General features: G+C 36.5%; 1 protein-coding gene across 20 annotated transcripts in view; it reads left to right on the forward strand.

The window, feature by feature from the left end:
- Positions 1–23,750, forward strand: part of RAD51B (RAD51 paralog B) — a 348,291-nt gene that overhangs the window by 98,038 nt on the left and 226,503 nt on the right. For all 20 annotated transcript variants that reach the window (XR_015746713.1, XM_087951601.1, XM_087951610.1 and 17 more), the window contains one exon: positions 2,020–2,116. Coding sequence is in view for 19 of the 20 variants with exons in the window: in XM_087951601.1 (XP_087807727.1) it covers positions 2,020–2,116 (97 nt within the window). In the remaining variant the exon portion in view is untranslated. The remainder of the gene's footprint in view (positions 1–2,019; positions 2,117–23,750) is intronic.

Here is a 23,750-nt window from a genome sequence, read left to right on the forward strand (position 1 = left end):
AAATGACCGCATCACACATGGGTTCTCTTGACATTTGTGAATAATATAGTTAGTGTAAAACATCTGCCAATAAAAACTTTAGACCATGTCATAATGTGGCTGCATATTCTGTACATTAATCTAAAATGTTTCATATTCCTTTTTTCACTGTTTAGTCTTTATATTTCTATTCATTTGGAACTGGTATTGGATTGGTATTATTAGTTCTTGCTTTAATATGAATCTATACTAATATTGAACCACTTTAGCAAATATTGTTATGTGAAAGTCATCAATATTCTATCTGTCATGTTGAGTTTACTACTGTGGTGCTTGAAATACTGTATTCTGGATTTTTGTTTCTTTGCCTCTTGTAGTCTTTCAAATCTCTTCTAGTAATGATGGTAGCAGGATATAATTTATTTGTATACAAAAAATGACCACCAAATTGTGTTTGTTACCTTTTGAATGTCCATCACTTACCCAACAGGAAGGAAGGAGGGAGGGAGGGAGGGAGGGAGGGAGGGAGGGAGGAAGGAAGGAAGGAAGGAAGGAAGGAAAGAAGGAAGGAAGGAAGGAAGGAAGGAAGGAAGGAAGGAAGGAAATCTGCCAAACTTTCTGGGAGGCAAAGGCTCTTAATTGTCATTATTGGACTGACAATGGCAATTAACACTTCATGCATGATAAAAGGAAATAGCCTGGTTAATACTACCTGACCCCCATACATTTGTAAAACTTGTAGTCTGCCTAGCTTGAATCAAATTTAATGTTTTTTTTTTCATTTGTGGCAGTAAAAGATGAAGAGAACATAAAACAGGTATAGAGTCTAAGCCTCAGTCATTAACAACTTGAAGCTTTTTCACTGGTCCTTATAACGTTCCCAAGAACCCTAGAAAAATGGAGTTTTGATTTCAGAATGAATTTCAGATTTCTGTCCCAGTGCTTGATGATGAAGATGAATGGCATTTAAACTGAGATTATTATTTTATCTTTTGTCTAATTCTTTATTGTGCAAGGATGATGGAAACTACACAGTTGTAGCCAAACTTATGATGATGCTGTTTTGGAAAACTATTGCCAGCCACTGAGTTATACAAGGAGGAAGCAGAGGTGGTGTTCGGCAGGTTCTGATCAGTTCTGGAAAACTGGTAGAAATTTTGAGTAGTTCGGAGAACTGGCAAATACCACCTCTGACTGGAGATTTTACAGTATCCTTCTTCTGCCACACCTACCAAGCCACGCCACAGAACCAGTAATTAAAAAAAATTAAACCCATCACTGAGAGGAAGGTATAGTTATATTAATATCCTTCATCTAGCCATTGCATCGTTATCAAGTTGAATTCTATGAGAAGACAGTGCTGGAGTCTTGATTGCAATATTGACTGGCAACAGTTTTCCAATTTCCAGATAGGAGTCTAACAATATTTGTATTTGACTTTGTGCTTCCTATATTCAGAATATTTGCCCTTTCACTATATTGTGACAATATTCTAATATGGATCATCTAAGATAACTGGATGTACAGTATCTTCCCATCTTAGCATATAATTGTAATGATGAGGTGCTCCAATTTATTTTTAACCTTTGTCTTTTTTATCTTTTATTATATAATTTATTCACACTGTACTAGCTTGGTATATCCAGCTGGCTCTTTATGTTGACTTAGAGAAGAACTATTTTAGTTCTTCTACACTGCTTTGAGACCCTGTAGCATATATCACATTTCATTCTGGCTTCTCTATGCTTTCTACCTCTCTACTTCTTTTCCTTTTCAACAAAGAAATTTCTTCCTTTTTTCCTGACAAATAAATTAGGTATAATATGAAGCCATTTAGTCATCTTGAGCTGAGTTTTGAAAAGATCTGCTCTCTTTAACATTTTATTAAGATGCTTGATCCAAATGTTTGAGAAAGAAATTGAAATGATGAATGTTATGGTGGGCGTTGAAGGTTGTCTATACATTCTGTATATATCTGAGGTAACTATTGTGCCTATCTTGTAATTCTAATACTTTTTCCTCCTCCATGTCTGTTTGCAGGTAATCTTGACGAATCAGATTACCACATGGCTAAGTGATGGCCTTGCTGTACAGGCAGACCTCCTGTCTCCAGTTGATGACTTGTCCCTGTCTGAAGGTAAGCAGTCCTTTTTATTACAGTTGAAACATGACTCTGATACACATCTCCTCAACCAATTGTAACATTCATGTTTAAGGAACAACCCCATTATAGTTATCTGGCTCAACATAAAATGAAGCTAGAGTTTAAAAGAATAAATTTCCAAAGTTGATTTAAGATCAATAGTTTAATTGATCTTAAATCTATAGCTTGGATAGGGTAAGGAAAGTTAATTCATGATTGTGTTGATGGTTTGTTTGGAAGTAAATAATACAAAACACTCATTCAGCTGGTGCATTACAGTTAAAGAAGATTATTATATATTTTTGTCAATCTAGTATAACTTGGTGATGTATTGAGTGTATTTATCAGTTATTGAAGAAAAACAGTAAGGCTTGTTATATAAAAACAAATATTATCTTTTGAATCTGTTGGATTCTCTTACAATGCGGTAAAGTGCAGATATAATGCAGACTGAAATTTAAAGAAACCTTAACCTTGCATCTGATAAGGATAACAAAATTATGCACTTTGAGCAAAATCTTTCATTTAACCATATGTGCTTTCTCTTTCCTTTGTTATATATTTTACTAACAAAATACTGCATACTTTTGATTTTCTGGCACAGCTTTCTAGACCTGGAGTTAACGTGAATGTATACGATTTAAGAAGTAAACTTTTTTCTAGGTCTGTTACCTTAGAGGAGGCAAGCAGTTCTTTGTGCAACACGGATAAGCAATTATTTCACGGAGAAATAGCTGGAAGACATAATTTTCTCAATCTAATGTAATAGAAACCTAACATACTCTAGATAAAAAAGTAACAAAAATAATGAGTATTCCTCATTAGAAGACATTGATTTAAAAAATCTACCTATAAATGCTTACATACTATATATGCATAGTTATTTGATTTTATATACTTCTGTTTGTCATGGCTATGTGACCCACCAACAGGGCAGTACGGTTGTATCTGGTCATTGTCACTCATTTAGCACTGCACAGGAAACACATGTAGTTTAAGGAATGCTTATTGAATTGGACATCCAGTTATGGGCCACTGCCATTTCCCCATAGAAGTTTTGCATATAATTCATGCAGACTCTGTAAGAAGTAAGAGGTTACTTTTGTCATGTTCTTATAATAGTTCTTAGACTTAGAAATAACTTTATGGTCCTCTAAATATATACTAATCGGCATACATTTTAATGTATACATTAAAATATTCTAAATAAAATAAATAATAGTTATTTGATGGAAACACAGACATCTATTTGGGAAGCAAACAGAAAAAGATATGGGTATAATTCACACAGAAAGAAGAAGATTGAAAAAAAAGAAAGCAGCTACATTTAGTACTGTAGACTGAGGGGTGGGGAGGAGTTAACAAGGAATGGTTTAAATTCAGAACAAATTATTACAGTTGAAAGAGAAAAGTGTTTTTCTCTGGTTAAAGAAGCGAGTTAAAAATGTGAAAGAAATGTAAAAATGTGAGGTGGCTTGAAATGTACATCCCCGAGCTACAGTAATCTTTAGTAATTCTTATGAAAGTGACATGTACAAAGAATCTTTTTTTTTGGTTCTGCAGAGTTGTTTAAGGAAAGTGTCTCAAATATAAGCTGTTCCAGCATGTTAGAAACCAAAAAACACTTGAGGGAATAACATTTTATACATGGTGGGTTGTTCCCTTCATTGTTACAGCTGCAAACTTTTAAGATCTACTATAAACTTGTTTGTACAAGCTCTTCATGAGTTTGTCTCTATGTTCTGAAATAAAGTGATTCATGATTTGTTAAATATTTAGCTTTACTAGAAAGTTAAAACAAATCATAAATGATTAAGTAACTTAGCAGTTGCAATTCATAAGGATTAGCTTCCTGCAATTAAATATGTTGAGTTGATAATAAAATATCTGGATTTAGTTATTCAGTTTATTTCAATTGACAAACTCCAATTTCTAAGAGCATCAGATTTCATCTTGCCTTCCAATATCTATCTTGGTATTCCTCTCACTAAGTATATGGTGTTGAGGGAAGAGAGAGAAAAACTTAGTGGGTTGGTTTTAGGAGAGAGACAGAGATATCACACACTATAACTTCTGTAGGAGAATCCCAGAACCAGGGGGCAGGACTAGATGAGAGTTGCCACCAATAAGAAGTCACCAGGCCCGGACGTTACAGAGGCAGCATGAAAAGTTGAGCCAATTAACTTCCAGGGATGATTGACTTAACCTGTGGTGAGCTCTCAAAGTTCCATGCCATCGTGGGATCTGGAAAGTGGTGGCCTTAGAACAGTGCTACGATAGCTGGTAAATAGTAAAAGTGTTTCAAAATGTTTTACCTGTGCATACTTAAAACAATTCCCTTAAAACATAAACTGAAAGGAAATGGGGATTATGTTTAAACTGTTAGTGGAATTAATTCTCTAGATAAGTCTGTGAACGTGATGTTTCAGTTATGCACTCAGGTATGCTCTAGCACTGAAAAAAACTAAACTTGTTTGTAACTTTCATACTATCGCATAGCCTCTTAACAAAGTAATTTTATTCTTTAACACAATAGCTGCTATACCGAAATGCAGTATGTTGTCCAGATCATAGCTATTTGAAATTGGGTCAAATGATGGCATTTTGGAAAAAAGAGAGAGAAGTAAACTTGACATTCAGTATTCCTATGCTTAAGGTGAAGGCTGTGAATTCTAACTTCTTCTTAGTCACCATAGGAACCTGTGAAAAGGGCAAGAGATTATGTATAAATAAACATTGCATCTCTCTTGTTACAGAGAAGTTCAGACATGCTGGCTGTCTGCACATGTGTAATCTATGCTTTGTTTATTTATTGGCATCACAATGACATCTTGGCTAAAAGATCCATTTTAGTCAAAATAAAGCTGCCAGGAATTAGGGGAAAAAAGATTGGTGAAGCAGGGTGAAAGATTGGTGAAAAGATGACTAGAAGTAAATTGTGTCAGAGTGGCCTCAACTGAATACGTACTTCCTCTCAGGCAGCTCTGTACACATCATGGGTAAATGCTTACCTGACTACCAGAGGATAAATAGTGCTTACTCTAATCTCCATTTTCCAAAGTTCTTTCTGTTTTGAAACAGTAATATATAACTACTTGGACTCCATTTCCTTTTCCTACTTCTTTCAGTTTTCTGAATCTACTTTTTCTGATCCTTATGTAGCCCACACTATTTCATTGGCATTTAATTCCCCTGGTATTCAGCTTCCAAACATAGCTTTGCTATTTCTATAGCACTATTTTCATATTCCTAATTTGGCAAACAGTTTTAATTACCTTGCTTTCATTGTGCTTGGTATTTAGGTTTAGAGTACTAAAAGTAGTATATTGGCCATGTCCTAAGAATTGGAATATTAATTAACCAGTTCCCTTTCCTAGAGCATTTCAATGGTAAAAATAAAAGCTTTTGAACCATATTGATTGTGCTTAGCCTACTTTTATCACTTCTACCATTACCTATCAAATCAAAACATAGAGCATAAACACAGTTCCGGAAACAATCTTATGTATGCATTTGTTTTTATGCTATATACAAGTTGAGGCATGTTGGAAATAGAATACATAATAGGCATTCTTAACATATGTCATAGAGACTAATGTGCTTTTTCTATGCACAGGGAAATCTTTATTAAAAATAGAGGAAATAGTTTGGTTTTTATTTTTCTTTAATTGTAAACAATTACAGAGTTACAAGGAAACTTAAGTATTCAATTAAACCTTGAAGAGCAGGATTTACTATGTCTGACAGCTATATGTGTTTGCCAGATGCTTTTTAATTGTCATTTTATTTTTCCACCTCCTTAAAAAAATATGTTTTATATTATGGCTCATGATTAGTTACTAATGTTGTTCAAATACATTAAAATGTCAACTATTTCCCTCATTAGGAGAGTGGGAGGATCAAGCTAGTCCTTTTCAAATATATATAACTCATTTCTTGTGCTATTGATTATCATAGATTAAATAATAATCATTAATGAGTGGAGGGTAAGGAAAAGACCATCATTTGGCCTGAGGAGAGAGAGACAAAGAGCCACTGTGTGTATCCCGGGCCTTAAGGAACATATTGCGAGGTGAGGAGGACCCTGCTAATAAGATCGGTCATTAAGAAAGCACTTGGATGCTTCTTTTTCTGTTTATATGAGTATAAGAGGAGATTGGAGTGTGAAGGCATGAAGACTGGTGGTTGGGGCTTGATTTTAGGAGATGCATCAGGAAAACTGGGGAGAAACTAGCATAAAGAATAACTTGGCAGATAAGGTGGGGAAACATCCTGGATGACAATAACTAGCCTCTTTTCCTTTTGGACTTAAGTGATTGTATTGTAACAGTTGTGATTGTAGCCTCTTCAGCTAAAATTTCTGATCTTCAATGCTAGTTCAGTCGCTGTCACAACATCTATTGTCCAGTATTTAATCCAGGATGAAGGTAATGCTCTGGCTTGTATCACAAAGGCCTGGTGTCAAGAAGGGTGGTGGTGCAGGTGAATTTACCTTGATGTCTTCCAGTTCTTTTTCCCAGAAATGATATAGTAAAGGGAAATGATACAGCACACTAAAATCAGAGTTGTCTGTGGGGGAGTCCATCTCACCAGCAGATCCTCTAAGTAAATATATCAATTTTGAATGCTTGTTGCTGCATTTCAGTAGCTATGACAGTACAACTGAGCCCAAAAGACAGATGTTACAACCACAATTGAGCCCAAAAGACAGTTTTGTCCCATTTTTACGACTTTTCTTGCCACAGTTAAGTGACTCGCTGCAGTTGTTAAGATAGTAACACGGTTGTTAAGTGAATCTGGATTCTCCCTTGATTTTGTTTGTCAGAAGATGAGAAAAGAAGATTACATGATCCTGAGACCCTGCATCTCTCATAAATATGAGTCAATTGCAAAGTTTCTGATTTTTGATCACGTGACTCTAGGGATGGTACAAAGGTTGTAAGCATGAAAAATGGTCATAGGTCACTTTTCTCAGTGCTGTTGTAACTTTGAATAGTTACTAAACAAATTGTAGTAGATTGAGGATTACCTGTACGTGAATAGTCAGCATAACATGTGGTTTGCTGCCTAAAGGACTTTCTTCCTAAGATAGTCTGAGTGATCTCAGAGGAAATGTTGGGTTACCACAAACTTCTTGCCTTTTTAAAGATTGGCATCCATGCCTATGTTATCCAAGGAGGAACAATTCAGAATTTCAAGATGCTCCATAATGGTCATGGACATGTTTTAATTAGTATATGGCCCCATGTATGGAGAAAAAGCTTAATTTGGATTTGGTTTCTTCTTCTAGGGAGCTGGTAATCTGAAATTTGGGGAAATCCATGTAACTTTGCTATCGTGAGCAAATTGTACCTTAGTTTTTGCAGGTGTGAAATGACCATTAAAATAATTGTAACACAGGCCCCGATGGATTCAGTTGATTTCCTGAGTATATCTGGAGCATTTCTCAAATGTGGTAGTAATGCTGTTGATTTCATGGTTGAGCAGGACATCTTGCAAAGCTTTATCAGTCCAATGGTTTATTACCAAGCTGAGAACAATGAAGTGGATATTATGTCAGAGAATTCCAAACCAGATACTCTTGGAGTGGATCATATGAAATGAAGAGTGAGGCTAAATGAAGATCCACTTGAATTACTTCATTGCGGTAGAAGCAGCAAGCACTTTGATTTCACAGTATTGCTTTTCACTCAAGATTTTGAAAGGAAGAGGCAGTACAAAAAGATGCACAGTGTAGGCAATTCACTATCTTCTTTGAGGACAAAATTGGTTGGTGGATACATATTGATTTGAACTTCGGAATTGGGGCAGTTTATATGAACAATTTGGGGCAACTGCTTGCCTTTTTAGTGGCTTATAAATCATAACAATATGCACAGGATAAGTGAAAAAAATATAGTCCTCACGTGTTGATTCAGTCATTGCACTCTTTGGCTATTTAATGGTATCATGATGGCACTGGTCTTTGTTAATATTTACTGTCCAATTCCAAGGGAACAATTGTTGTCTGTTCAATAATGAGGAAAAACTGGAATTAACTCTAAACAAATTGGAAGAGCTATGGGCGAATAGGAAATGGGCTTAGAAACTGCTGGGTGGAGTTGTAGTTTTCTCAAAAGAGCTGGCTTGCAAACTGGGAGTGCCCCTTGATCTTCAACTGACAATAGAAGCCAGCAGTAGTTTGGCTTAATGAACAATTATACCTAATATGAGCAATTATGCCTAATGTGTCCCTTTCTGACATTTGAAAAAAAACAACTAGCTGCAAAATATGCATGTTGTATCATCATCACAGATTTCAATGGGAATTTATATGCAGGACAATTCTTATTAAGGTCCACAAAATTTTCCTTCATGTTACTGAGTTTTTTTGCAACCACATGCACACAGCGACATTTAGAGTATGTGTGCGAAATAAATGTGTTCCTTTCCCATTCTGTGTATGTCAAGATCAGGGGGATTTTGTTAATCAAGTGTTGCCATAATTCAAGGGTTGGGTGTAACAGAATGCAAGTTTTTTATTCTCTAATTGTTTGATTGTGAGGTTTCTAGTGTTCCATGTGTTTTCTTAGCCTTCTGAAGACAACAGGAATGAAGAGAGTTGCATAGTCAACTTCAACATGCTTTGTAGAAGTTGAGGAACAGCAGAAAAAGGTCATGTGAAAATATTCTGAGCTTTTCTGATTATAGATGTATCACCCTCATTTTCTCTTAATTACAGTGTCTGATGACTATTTTTTCCTGCCATTTTGCCTGAATTAAGATTCAGTAGCTTGGGCCATATTGTCTTATTTATTAGAATTGATTTCATATTACATAGAAAAAGAAAGTTAGAAATCTATTCAATTGCTCAGTAAACTCATTAGTATATGATTATTAGGGTTAAATGATAAAAGAATATACCACATGTTCATACTTATTTGAAAGCAAAGTTGGAAATCTCATCCCTGAATTCTGATGGTAAGCCTTTTCCTGTAATTATTAAACACACGGAATTTTCCAAAATATATTGCCTCATTCTTCTTATAAATGCATGTCAGCGTGTATGTAAATGGATCCAGAAATTGTATTGCATATTGATATAATAAAATTGCTTCATTGAGCAGGACGTGCTCAACTGAAGGATCCTCTAAAGATGGAGAATTACATAATCCCACTCAGGGAATTCTTGACAAAATAGCAACATAGACCATGTATTACAAATTCTTGGAGATGTACCATCCTGAAACTTCAACCATTTAAAACATCATTTTGGCTTTTGCAATAAATAAATTTAATTTTTTAAATTACTGAATTGTTTACAGTTCTTCCTTTAAACCCAGCTGACAAAATCTACTCCAGATGTTGGTAGGCAAGACTAGGAAATGGCAAAGACAGAAAATAAAGTTGAAATTTAATGAACAGGGAATAACTTGCTGTTAAAAAAATATAGCAGCAATAAGAAAAAAATTGTCAGTGAAACATGATATCATTTTAACATGAACAGAATTATTAACATCATATTCATAGAACATCAAATTTATACTTTTCTAACTTCAGAGCTGCAGGGGATTGGCTGATGAAACTTGAAATTGTTGTTCTATAACCTTTGCTTTTATATTAAACAAATGATCTCAGATTTTAAAACAGCTTTTGACTCCAGGGGAAATATGCCATTAAGGAAGTGCCAGAAATGTGCTTAATTGATACAATCTTTGAAATCCTCTTTAAAGGGTGTTATTTCCCACATACAGATTTCTGGGAAATGAAAGAGCCACAGTTCATACATTTACCACAGGCCAAGGCCGAAAAGCTTAGTTAAAGATGAGCATAAGCTTTTGCTGCATGAAGGTAACTTCCCATATAAAGCAAGGCTTCTATAAAACTATATAAAAGGAAATGGCCTATTGCACAGAGATTCATTTCAGGCAAATTTGCTTCTTTTACAAATGTGATTACGGGCGGGAGGGGAATAATTATAGGAAGAAAAAACAATAACAAATTTGGAAGGGACCTTGGAAGTTTTCTAGTTCAACCTTCTGCTCAAGCAGGAAAGTCTACACCATTTCAGACAAATCGTTGTCCAGTCTTTTCTTAAAAACTTCCAGTGTTGGAACACCCACAACTTCTAGAGGGAAGTCATTCCATTAATTAATTGTTCTGTCAGGACATTTCTCCTTAATTCTAGGTTGGTTGTCTCCTTGATTAGTTTCCATTCATTGCTGCTTCTCCTGCCTTTAGCTGCATTGGAGAATAGGTTAACTCTCTCTTCTTTGTAGCAGTCCCTTAAATATTAGAACACTGCTATCATATCACCCTGATATGATAAGATGCTGAGCTTGTTGATCAGAAAGGTCGGCGGTCCCGCATCAAAATTGATAGAAAAGATAGAGACATATGGAAAGGTGGCTGGTTTGAAAATAAATAAAGATAAGACAAAGATCTTGGCAAAGAATATGCTATCAAGACAAAAGGAAGAATTGGCAGACCTATTGAAAATTCAGGTCACAAATAAGATCAAGTGCTTGGGAATATACTTGACAGCAAGATGCAGTACACTAAAAGAGAATAATTATACCAAACTTAAACAGCAGATAGCGCTAGATTTGGCGAAATGGGAAAATTTACAACTGTCATTAATAGGGAGAATATCAACAATCAAGATGAATATTATTACCCAGAATTTTATATTTGTTTCAAACAATTCCAGTTAGTCTTGGAAAAGACTACTTTGAAGATTTAAATAAAATTGTGTTGAAATATATATGGCAAGGTAAGAAAGCGAGAATAAAGTTAACACTTTTGCAAGATACTAGAATAAGAGGAGGATTTGGTTTGCCTAATTGGGAATTGTATTACCAAGCTACAAATTTGATGTGGGTTAAGGAATGGATAACATTAAGAAATACTAGATTGTTGATATTAGAAGGACATGACCTGTTGTTGGGGTGGCATGCTTTTTTATGGTATAAAGGAACTAAAACACAGGGGTACTTTAGAAGACATTATATACGGGAGTCTCTGTGGTTAAATTGGGAGAAGATTAAAAGACAATGTTATTTGAAAATTCCAGTCTGGCTATCGACTATTGAAGCATGTTCTTATCCTATAATATACAAAAAGGAACAAACAGTTAGATATTGTGAAATATTGAATGAAAAGGGTGAACTTAAATCTATACAAAAATTAGAGGAACAAGGTATAAAGATGAATTGGTTTTCATATGCGCAAATACATTCAAGGTATGATAAAGATTCTAAAATGGAAGGTTTCTATGATAAACTGACTGACTTAGATAAGATTTTGACAGGTACTGATGAAAAGGTGATTAAAAAATTGTATGGATATTTATTAGAAATTAAACTAGAAGAAGAACAAGTTAAAGAAACTATGATTGCTTGGGGGAAGAATTTTGGATATAGGCTTGATCTTGAAAATGGCAAAAATTGTGGTCTCAAAATCATAAAATGACAATGTCAACAGCATATAAAGAAAATTTGTATAAGATGTTTTACAGGTGGCACTTTCCCCCGACAAGAATAGCAAGAATGTTCAAGAATAAATCCGAAAAATGTTGGAAATGTCATCAGATACCTGGCTCATATTACCATATGTGGTGGACTTGTGTGGATGCTGAAAAATACTGGACTAAAATCCACACGTGGTTGGAAAAAATGACAAAAAAAGCATATAGATTTGAAACCAGAAATATTTTTATTGGGAATTTTACCTGAAATATATAGTAAAGACTTGAAATACCTGATTGTAAATGTATTAACAGGGCTAGGATTGTATTTGCTAAAAACTGGAAAAATGAGAAAATACCATCATAGGAGGAAATCATTAAGAAAATATTGGAATGTGCTGAAATGAGTAGATAGACATTTGAAATTAGAGAACAAGAGGATAAACAATTTTATAAAATTTGGGATCTATTCTATCAATGGTTAGACAATAAAATATAGTAATGAAATATGTAGACTTTTAGAAAATAATATATAAAGATGTATTCTTTTCTAATTATATCGACAAAATGATTCTAGGATAGATCTGGGACAATGATACGAATTGTCATAAATTAAATTTAGTAAAATATGATCATTTTGGAAAACATGAATGAATAAAAGTATAGTCAAATGATTGATTAATAATGATATTAATGTATTTAATATATTGATTGAAAATACGAGATTATATACAATGTAATTATAATTGGAGACTATGAAATGGAAGCACAAAACAATTTGTCAACCAACCGGCACACTGTATGTACATATATGGAAGATGATTTGATATTTTTATGTTTTGTTCATTTATGTTTGTTTTAAAAACCAATATATATATATATTTTAAAAGAAAGGTCGGCGGTCCCTAGCACCGCATAATGGAGTGAGCTCCCATTACTTGCCCCAGCTTCTGCCAACCTAGCAGTTCAAAAGCATGTAAAAATGCTAGAAAAATAGAAACCACCTTTGCAGTATTAGAAGGCATTGTAAAACAGTACTAACACTTCATGTGATCTTGATTTTGTCCCTCTATAATGCAGAGGGACAGCGTTGGCTTTTTTGGCAGCTGCAGCACACTGCTGGTTCATATTTAAGTTTTTGTCCACTAGGACAGGGATCCCCAACCTTTTCGACGCCGCGGCCCGGTTCCGGCATCAGCTGGGCGCGCGGCCAGTACCGGCGTCAACTGGCGCCGCCATCTTTTATAAAAAGCGCTTCCGGTGACATCACCGAGCGCTTTCGTCAAAAAGATGGCGGCGCAACGCTCGGTGAGCTTTTTCGGGTAGAAATGGCTTTCTACCCGGAAAAGCTCACGTCGCTACGCCGCCATCTTTTATGCGAAAAGCGCTTCCGGTGAGCTTTCTACCCGGAAAAGCTCACCGGAAGCGCTTTTTACCAAAAAGATGGCGGCGCCCAGCAACCAGCGGCCCGGTAAGGCTTGTTCCGCGGCCCGGTCCGTCATGGACCGGCGGTTGGGGACCCCTGCACTAGGACTCCAAGATCTGTCTCACAGTTCATACAGTTGAGCCAGGTACAGTCCTATACTATACCTGTGCATTTGGTTTTTCTTGCCTAAATGTAAAAGCTTACTTTTCTCTACATTGAATTTCATTTTGTTAAATAAGGTACAATATTCAAGTCTGTCAAGATCCATCTGAATCTATCTTTTGGAGTATTGGCTATTCCTGCCAGCTTGGTGTCGTCTGCAAATTTAATGAGTACTCCTTCTATTCTCTTCCTCCCACCCACCACCCACACCGGCTGGCTAAGGGGAGATAGAACACCTAAAAAAAAACTTTATCTGTGTGGTCTTACAATTATTGAAAGTTGTTTGTATTTTGGATGAAGATTTTTTTAAAATAAACTTTATTAATTTTACAGTTAAAATAGACAAACAACACGTACATAAATATGAGAAAGTAAAAGGAAACAAAGAAAGTAGAAAGAAAAATAAGAAAACAATTAAAAACAATTTGGATGAAGAATTTTTGATATATCAATGATTGCACTCTATGTTGAGTGGGCCTGTAGAACTTCTTCAGCATTTTGCCTTGAGTTTATATTAAAAAAAAGAGAATATACATCATTCAAATAGAGGACAAAACAAACCCTGTGTGGCAATTTCTCAAGGTTTGCAGTCCCTCTTGTTGTGGTTCTCTTTGCTTTACTTCAGAAGGAATAAAAGAGCCTGCTTATTGCTTGCAAGTAGCATTCAAGAAACAACTTGTTAAGAACCAAGAAACATTTCTGGGTGCATGTGTGAAGGATGGGGAGATCATGCATACCTGAAATACGCTTTTTGGTTTTCTTATTCAGAGAAGCCCTTATTAATCCCTCGTTCAAGTTATCTACAGTACTTTATTGAGTGGGGAGAAACTAAGATACATGGAGTCTAATTCTTTTTTCTCTGGTAATGGATAATTCTCTTTAAAGGTAGTGAAAGTGGATATAGGAAGCTAAAAATGATAAAAATAAAAAGTAGGGGTTCAGGTAGGGAGATAGGTTTTTAGTATCCTTTCAGGGGCCAGGTTACTACAGAAGGAAGAATATAATCAGAGCAATTTTACAGACATGAGCATTTAGAATTCTTTTTTTTCTTGGACCAGCATGAAACCCAGATAATTCAGAATTTAAGATTTCCTTGTCCCAAGTTGGGTTGTTTAGGGTTCCTATTTCTATGACATTTGGGTGGAAGAAGCTAGAAATCCAACCTTTTGAAATGCATTTAAAAAACAATTAAAACAGAACTCTTTCAAAAGCTTTTATGAGAGTGTTAATTTATGAGAGTGATGGGGAAAGATCTGTCTTAATATTGAAACATAGACTACAGGAGCTTTGCCAAATTCAAGCAGGTTTTATGAATAACTGCAATTTATCTAACCACAAAGTAATAGTCATGTCTTTTTTTTTTTTTGCATGTTCCTCTCATTGTTATTATTATTAGTTCTTTAGTTACACCCTGAATAAATTATCCTTTCCAGTCATGCTCCTCCCAAATGCAGTAATATATTCTTTGTTTTTTTCTTCCTGAGCTCTGATTATGCTTTGTGTCATAAAATAAAGCAAAAAATTGGTCAGAACAGTAGAAATTAATGGTGAAACCTGAAGTTTTTACATTATCTTTTTACAAATTAATACTTGGGGAAAGTTTAAGTGGAATTTTAAAAAGACATATTTTTGTTACTGTTACTACACATATTTCTTCTTTAGAATCTTATGCATTACAAAACTATGCTTGCAGGAATTTAATTTATTAGGTAAAACCTTTCCCCTTCTAGTAAGTTTGAATCAGTCATATTTGTAAGCCTTCCTTTTGAACTTTTAGTTCTCATTCTGTATGGTAAAATTGTTGCTAAACAGATAAATAAAAATATACTTTAGAGCTTATAGAAAGAAACTCAACCAATTCTGATATGTGCCTATTTTCAGATGAAAGATGCATTTTAAGATAGACAAAAGTCCTTTACTTTTTGTTCCTAACAAGTTATTTAATTTCTCTATGGGACAAATTATTTGTATTGGGTACAATCAAAAGAGAAGTGAAAAAGGAAAAATGATAGTAATACACGTGCCGTGATACAAATAACGTATAGAGAAAGATAGCTTTTTTTCTTATGAAGAGCAAGAATTGTTGTATATACCATGTTCTATCAGAAGGTTTTCAAAGCTATGAAAGCTTATTTAAGGATTTAATAAGGAGCTCTCCTGTCTCCTTATTAATATCAACATGAAGCTCCTGGTGTGACATCTGAACACATATCCTGAGATATTATCAAAATGTGATGATTCTAAAGTTTATATCTTCACCTTGGGTAAACCAAACAATGCTAGGGAGGTGTCTCCACAATTGGGGCTGTTGAGGCCTGGATGAGACAGAACAGACTTCAAGTCAATCCTAGCAATACTGAATAGCTTTGGGCTTTAGGGCTTCCAGTTCTGGGGATTTCCCATTACGTTTTTTGGGATGGGGTCCCAAATGTACACAATTTGGAGGTCCTCCTGGACTCACACATCCTATTCAAGGAACAGATGGTAACAGTGGCCAGGAGGGCTTTTGTATTGTTTTAGATTGCATTGTATTGTTTTAGATTGTTGGTCCTTTTCCTGGACCAACTGGCTGTGCTCATGGTCACTTACCTTAGTCACTCCTGACTGATTATTGCAATGTGCTTGACATATAGATTCCCCTGAAGTGTATTTGGAAACTGCAAATTGTACCAAAGCAGTGATATGAACAGTTATGGCTGCTTCTCAAATCTCTACCTGTTAGGAGTTTGCTCCAAAAGCTGCATTGATTGCCAGTATGTTTCCAGGTTCAATACAAGGACTAGGTGTCATTTATACCAGTGGTCACCAACCAGCAGGCCGGGGACCACTGGTGGTCCATGAGAAAATTTTGGTGGTCTGCAGAGAAATACAAAACAATTAACCCAGGCTGCCCAGGAACACAAGGCTTGTGTTGCTTGCTTTGCGAACAACAGGAGGTAGTGAGGGGAGGGGGGAAGGGGTGGAGGGAGAGAACTTGCCCCACGCACCTCGTCTGGCTACCGGGCTGTTTCTTTCCGCTTCTTTCTTCTTCTGCTTTTGACTGCACGCAAGGAAAGCAGCACTTGGGACCCTGCAAGGCCTCCTGCTCCAAGAGGCTGCACCGGCAAAGACTCATTTCTGGTGGAGTTTGGGGGAGAGAAAGAAAGACTTCTGCTGCTTTCCTTGCACAAAGCCAAAACTGACTGACTGACTGACTGACTGACTGACTCTCCTCTCTCTCTCTCTCTCTCTCTCTCTCTCTCTCTCTCTCTCTCTCTCTCTCTCTCTCCTCTCTCTCTCTCTCTCTCTCTTTCTCTCTCTCTCTCTCTCTCTCTCTCTCTCTCTCCCCCTCCCCGAGAACGGAGTTGGAGATGGTATCCTGCGATCCCAAATAAAGAACGATCTATTGGTAGGAAAAAGGGGTGGGGAACTTTCCTGCAGACTTTTGGGGGGATTTTCCCAGGGTCTCTGGTCCAAGGGATTTAAAATTATGAGTTTGGTGGTCCCTGAGGTCCAAAAGGTTGGCAACCCCTGATTTATACAGTCTTTCATGGCATCAGGCCAGATTATCTGTGGGACCATTCTCCTCAGTTATATACCTATCCTATCAGATCTGGCAGGAGAAGCATGTTGCAGATCTTCTTCATTAAAAGTACTATCTGTTAGAACTCCCTTTTCCGTCGTGGCCTTTGGAACATGTTTCCCCTGGAGATCAGATTGGCCTCAATTCTGTCAGGGTTGCCCAAGGCCCTGAAGACATGATGTGTTCCTCAGTATGAAGTGTAAGAACCTGTGAAATTGTTGTACTGTTGGTTATTGCTGTTGTTTTTAATCTTGACCAGCAATTCTAGTTTTGTTTTGAGTTTTTAAAATTGTTGTTAGCCACCTAGATTCATTTGTAAGAAATGGGTGACCATATAAATCAGATAGATAGATAGATAGGTAGATATAGATAGAGTTATGTCCCTGTCGAAATCTGATTCAGAGAGGGAGGCCGAGCAGCTGACAGAGAGTGGGAATGTTGGTCCGTTGGCTGTGGAAGAAACTGGGGAAGGGCAAAGGCCGGCTGGGCAGAGCAGGGGAGAAGTAGAGCAAGAGAGAGGGAATTTGGAGGAAGACCCAGGCCCACCCCCTCTTCATCCTAGGGCACGCAGGGAGGAACGGAGAAGGGAGCGACGTGAATTGCATGGCTTACAGGGGAGGAAAGGGCCCTGATTCCTTTCATTAGCTGCAGCTGGGAACACAGTATTTAAAAAGGGAAGCTGCGCACAGGAAAGTTGTTGGGAACAAATTTTGAATTATCTGGTATCATAGAGGCTTATCTGGGTTCCTGGCGTCTTCCCAAGTCTGTGTGCTTTGCTGCGCTTTCAAGTCTGCAATTCTTTTTCCTGCCCTGTCCAGTTAATTGCTTCAGCATGGTTTATGTGGATTTTTATTTACAGTTTGTATGTATTTTGTTTTCGGACTGAATTTCCTCCACTTAAAAACTGTTCTTGGGAGAGTTTTTTCTCCAGCCAAAGGTAACCTGGACATTGGGGGCAAAGTTGGAGGTATTAAATGGACACTTCTTGCTTATTTGACTGTGTTACCTTTGTGCCACACCCCGGGTTATCAAAGACAGACAGACAGACAGACAGACAGAGAGAGAGAGAGAGAGAGAGAGAGAGAGAGAGAGAACTATATCCATCTACAAGAGTTTTAAGCATGCTCATTATAATTCTGTTTTTTGTTGAATTGGAAATGTTCCATTCACCATCTCTAGCTATATTACAAATGCTTTTGTAAGGCCCTTCCTTTTATTTTATCAGTGGTATGGAAAACTGTTTCTAAGAAGCCCAGTACTCCACATTCATTATAATGTAGTCTTCTTATTTACACATAATTCTGCAAAGAGAGAAAGTACAGAGGCCAGTAGGAGACATCGATTTTTTTTTGTTTCTTATGATTGTGATGGTGATTAGCAGAGCAGAGCCTTTTCAGGGCCTTTGACAGTTTGTATATTGTAAGTATGGGCTTGCCCACGGATGCTGTCTGTGCCAATGTTCTTTCAGTTTGGAATTAATTTCTGAAATAAAATATCAAACATAATTTCAGGACACGTATGATGAAGAAAAGAATGATTTAGTCTGTCAATTTATTCTATTCCTGATTGCTCTATTTTATGCTGCTCGACAAGAAGGGTAGTTTTCTGATAGCCAGGACTATAAATGACCTTCTTAGGAAACACATTTTGGCAGCTTAAAGCCTAAGTAGCTCAGTATGGCCGGAGCTTTTGTAGGCAGCAGTCCAAAGTTTTTCAAATCAGGTTGCAGATATCTGGGAGAACTTCTCAGCATATCCTGCAGGCTTGAAACTCCTCTTGCCAACTGCATCTCTTGGGATCTTGCTGTAGCTGAATGGGGAGTCCATTAATCGCCCAACAGTGGTTTTCGTGTTTATCTTTTTGTAACTGGCATCTCATTTAGATTTAGTTTCCTGTCATCTGTCAAAACTATCTAGGGCAACTTAAGTTCTTTCAGAAGTAACTGCCTCTGAAAGGAATAGTTCACAGTGGAGTAGTCATTTCAGCTTCCTTTGGGCTAGAGGCCAGTTTATAGAATAATGGATCTTTCTTCCTCTTGAGCTGCTGCTCTCTTTGCTCATCTTTATTATTTTCTTATGTAGATAAGGGGAAAAGGGGGATGTTTTTCATGGTGTCAAAGAGCATCTGTGATTATTCAAGGCCAGGAGGTGATTTCCCAGGTTCCAGAGGCCATTATAAATAATGGAATGTCTACCATTCTAATCTGTGTGGCAGTCCAAAGTATGGTTTCCAGTTCTGTTAAGGTCTTTTGTAAAAAAAAAAACAAAAAAAACAAACAAACAACAGACCAGCAAGCTTGTTTGCAAAATGAGGGTTTTTCAGCATGCTTTTATATACTTGTAATGTAATTGAGATTACAGCTGCGAGCTTTAATCAGTAGACACAGCTAAAGTTTTGATTGCTGGGGCAATTCAATCAGTGAGGGTGAATTTTACTCTGGGTTAGAGAGAAGGTCATGCTGCCCATTTGCTGCTGCATCATAATACAGTATGATGGTTTTCTAAAAATCAATGTTAATTCATAGTTTAATTAGAGGATGCCAAATATTTGTAAGGGATGGCAATTTTAACTGGTATCATGAAGAATGCAGCATTAGCTTGATTCTAACAAAAATAATCACTAGTGATTGTGCAGCTTTGGGACATTCTGGACCTAATAGTTATGTGGCAGTTTGGTGAGAAGAAAGCAGAAAATGTTAACACCAATTATTCTGAGTGTTCCGGTGGTAAACTATGTATGGCTCTGATTATAGTTTCTTTAAGACAATAGAAATGATTTTAATATCAAGTTTAGTTTAGTTCTCATAAATTAGTGTCTAAATCTCTCTCTTTCTTCTTTTAAAAACATACAAAGCTAAAGCTGTGTGGGCCAAATGCTGTTTGCAAGAATTTGGTTCTAGCCTCTACTAAGAGTTATCTGCTCAAACTGACTGAAACATGATGCTTGATAGACAGAGAAGAGATTATCAGAGAAAATGAGAGAGGGCAAATGGGAATTGTTAGGAAGAGAAAGAGAGCATCGGATAATTAGTGTCCTCACCACTTTCTCTTTGACCTCATCATTGCCTGCATTAGCCCTAGTTCTCATGTGGTCTGCAACACTTACTACTGAAGGAATCTAACTCTTGGAAAAAAATGGATGAAAGTTAGGTTAGAATTAATTGAGAATACAGATCGACCTAGATTTGCGGCCTACAATTGAGCCCAAAAGTTCCATTGCTAAATGAGACAGTTGTTAAGTGAGTTTTGCCCCATTTTATGATCTTTCTTGTTAAGTGAATCACTGCATTTATTAAGCTAGTAACATCGTTGTTAAGCGAATTTGGCTTTCCCATTGACTTTGCTTGTCAGAAGGTCAAGGGGACCTTGAACACTGCAACGCAACCGTCCACTCTAATTATGTCAAAGAAGGTCGCATAAGTTGTGTATCATAACTTCAAACCACTAATGAACCTATAGGACTACCTGTACCTAATTAAATCACATTTAAACAATCTGATTAAGTATGCCATGAAGTTTTGCCACATCTTAGAAAAGATGTTACCGATTACATGACTATGGGGACCCTGCAACAGTCATAAATGTGAAAAGCGGTCATTTCCTTCTGCCTGGGAAGGAGGTTTGCTGAAGCCAGTGATGTTTTTAAGAGTTTTCCACATGTTTGCTGGTTCATTTGTTGAGAACTGATTCCTTAACTTTTCAGAGTAGCTTCTCTTTGCTTCTCTGATCTCTCTTGTTAATATGTTTCTGGCCTGATTATATAGCATTCTGTCACCTTTTCTGTAGGCTTCCTCTTTGGAACGACGTAGCTGCTTAAGTTTAGCTGTGAACCAAGGTTTATTGTTACCATATATTTGTAGGTTCCTTGTTGGTACACATAAGTCTTTGCAGAAGCTGACATATGATGTTACAGTGTCTGTGAGCTCATCTAGGTCTGCAGAGGCATCTTCAAAACATTCCAATCAGTGCAATCAAGAGACCATAGACCAGTGATGGCGAACCTTTTTGTTGTGGTGTACTGAAAGTGTGCGTGCGTGCGATAGCACATGCCGGCACCCACAATGCAATGCATAGTTCTAGGTTGTCCAAGCCCAAAATCTCAAGCCTGGTGCTGTTGCGAATAGAGGAGTGTAGTATTCTTCTTGTGAAATACTTCTGGACTCGTTCAACTGTATTAATGTCCGATATACAGTGCGGATTCCAGATAGTTGAGCTGGATTCAAGTATTGGTCCAGCAAAGGTTTTGTATGCCCTAGTTAGTAATTCAGTATTACTGGAGAAGCTTCGTAAGATTAAATGTACAACTCTTAAAGCCTTTTTGGCAATGCTGTTGCAGTGATCTCTGGCGCTTAGGTCATTTGATATGAGTACTCCAAGGTCCTTGACAGAGTGAGAGCCGTCAACAAGATCATATTATTATTACATATACCAATATAGCTTACATTGGTATTATTTTGTACTAAAATGAGAAAAGAATAAAGCTACATTATTTATATTCTGAATATTTCAAACTGGGATGTATTTCCTGCAGTGATAGGATTCTCTACTTGGATGATTAAGTAGCTTTTCAGCAAATCATTATGATGCATTCTGTACTTCAAAAACAAGTATGTCAGACTTTGCTGAATTTTTGTCTTGAGGGTTTAGAATATAAAAAGTAATGCTTCTCTGTAGATATTTAACTATTAGATCTTTCTTAACTAAATTGGGAATTAAAATATTGATATTGTAGAAGTCATTCTGGATTAATGCAGTATATAGCTGCACTATTCTTGATGTCCGAACATAACAAAATTTCAATAGAAAGGCACGATACAAATTAAACAGCAGCAATCCTCTCACTCCTATTTTCCTTTTCCATCAGATAGTTTGGGATTGTGTCCTTAGAGGTAGGTAGGTAGGTAGGTATGTGAAGCAGTGCCAGGCTCTGTCTTTATAAATTTATTCTAAATACTAGTTGCCCATTTAAATGTAAGCTGGAGTGAAACCAACACTGCGTGTTATCTAGCCAGTTTGATGGTTTGTGGGAATCAGTGGCTAATAATTTCCCTGTTCTCCTCAGGCTTTTTCTTGACCAATGTCATCCTTGGTCCCAGCATGAAGCTTGTGTACCTGCTCCCGGCAGCCCAAGTGAGCCTCTTCTATTTTTTATAATCAGATACCTTGTGATAAGAGGTTAGCATGTTGGGCATCTCATAGTAATCACATTTTTATTAGATTGCAAAGGAGTTTTCAGTGCCCTAACAGTTAAGTGGAAGCCAAGAGATGGGGAGCAGGAATAAGCAATGTAGCTTATTTTTCAGGATAGGAGAAAGAGGATGGGAGCAGACTAACTTTGATGAGGCATATGGGCATGCTATTAAATGAGATATTTTCCTTCAGTTGCGAATAGAGGGAAAGGAGGCAGAATTGTTTTCCCTAGTTTAGATTACATTCCTGCTCTTGACTTTAGGGGCCATATTCAATTGCTGTACATATGTAAGCTTTCTCTTAGCAATTGAGGGAAATTGTGTAAATATGTCTGGAGACTCCTATTGTTCTGGGGTCTCCCAGCACATGTGCAAAGCTCTTTACAGTCACTCATGTAGTTTTGTTAGAGTGGATACCATATGAGGGTATGTCAAACTTAAAGCCTATTTTAAACATTTGGGGACATATTCATTTGGGAACTAGAATCAAAGATAAAATTCAGCTTAGCTGTCCTCCTCCTCCCATTTCTCAAATAGTAGATGTTCAATAGAAATAATAAAGGTAATCAATGAATTTTCACCATGAAAACTGTCTGGATCTGTTGCAACTAAATTGCTATAATCAAATTTCCCCACAGTTTTAGTGTATGATACAACCAAGTGTCTCAGTGGAGGTTGTATTCAGTCTGTTAGATGGCGGTTTCTGTGCTTCTCCCATTTCATGTGGGAGAAAATGAAATAGAGCAGAATATGCCCTGGCAAGAAAGCATTTTGTATCTGTTCTTCAGACTTCTAAATACACGATATGAATTAGAAAGAAATCAGTCACTTTGAAATTTTATCTTGCGCTCAGCATTTGGCATATCTATATCCTAACCCTGGCTTCAATTTTTGGAATCTACCACATGTTTATGCTGGAAATTTCTTCATACGCATATTGAGTTTGTTCTGTTATGAAATCATGTCTCTTGGGGAGGATAATTTAAAGACATTTCCGTTTGTTATGTCTGAGCTAAACTAGACTATTAGGGTTTGTTAATGCTGCATAAACTCAAACCTAGCACAGCTTTCCAATGTGGATTGTACAATCTCTCGCAAACTGGATTCTGATCTGAGCAATCTGCTTTTGCACAACTGAAATATGGCTTCTTTCCAAGTGCAAATTTCCCATTGTCTTGGGAATTAAGTGTTGCATCACACGCTATCTTCTCCTTTTAGATTTCTGAGTATTGTCATGTACTGGGGAACAATAAAAGCTATGAATAGATTTCATCATATTTAACTCTACTCACTTTTTAACAGTGCTGTACAATCTTGTAGCAAGTATATACAAGTGACTTCTTAATCTCTTGTTTACTCTTTGAAATGTGCAGATTGATTCCTTTAGTTTATGTGTCTATTCCTTTAGTTTATGTATCTTCAGGGCAGAAATCCTGAAGCACCATTTTAAAACCTGTTTTAGAACAGAGATCTAAATTAAATTTTAAAAAATTGAACACAAATAGTTGTTTTAATGAAATATAAGTACATCCTAATCACATTTTGATCATTTTTAAAGCAACTTTGCTGACATTTGCTGAGGTTTATTAAGTCACCTAAATATTTTGGTATATTTTTCAGAGTTTGTAAATTACACACCCAGTTTATAGTTCTATTTGGGATAGATTTGAGATAGATTTAAAATAGTTCATTAGCAGAATGACAAATGTTTTCTGTTCTACTTCAAATGTGTCTTTCACTGTTTTTTAAAAAAAACTGGGTATCCTTCAATATAGAGATAGATTAGAGCAGCGGTTCCCAAAACTGAGTAAATTATTCACAATTGATAAAGGTGATTTTACTTTG

The sequence above is a fragment of the Notechis scutatus genome, chromosome 1 (genome assembly GCF_049901735.1).
Source record: "Notechis scutatus isolate UNSWTSFEM ecotype Mainland chromosome 1, rNotScu1.2, whole genome shotgun sequence".
Lineage (NCBI taxonomy): Eukaryota > Metazoa > Chordata > Lepidosauria > Squamata > Elapidae > Notechis > Notechis scutatus.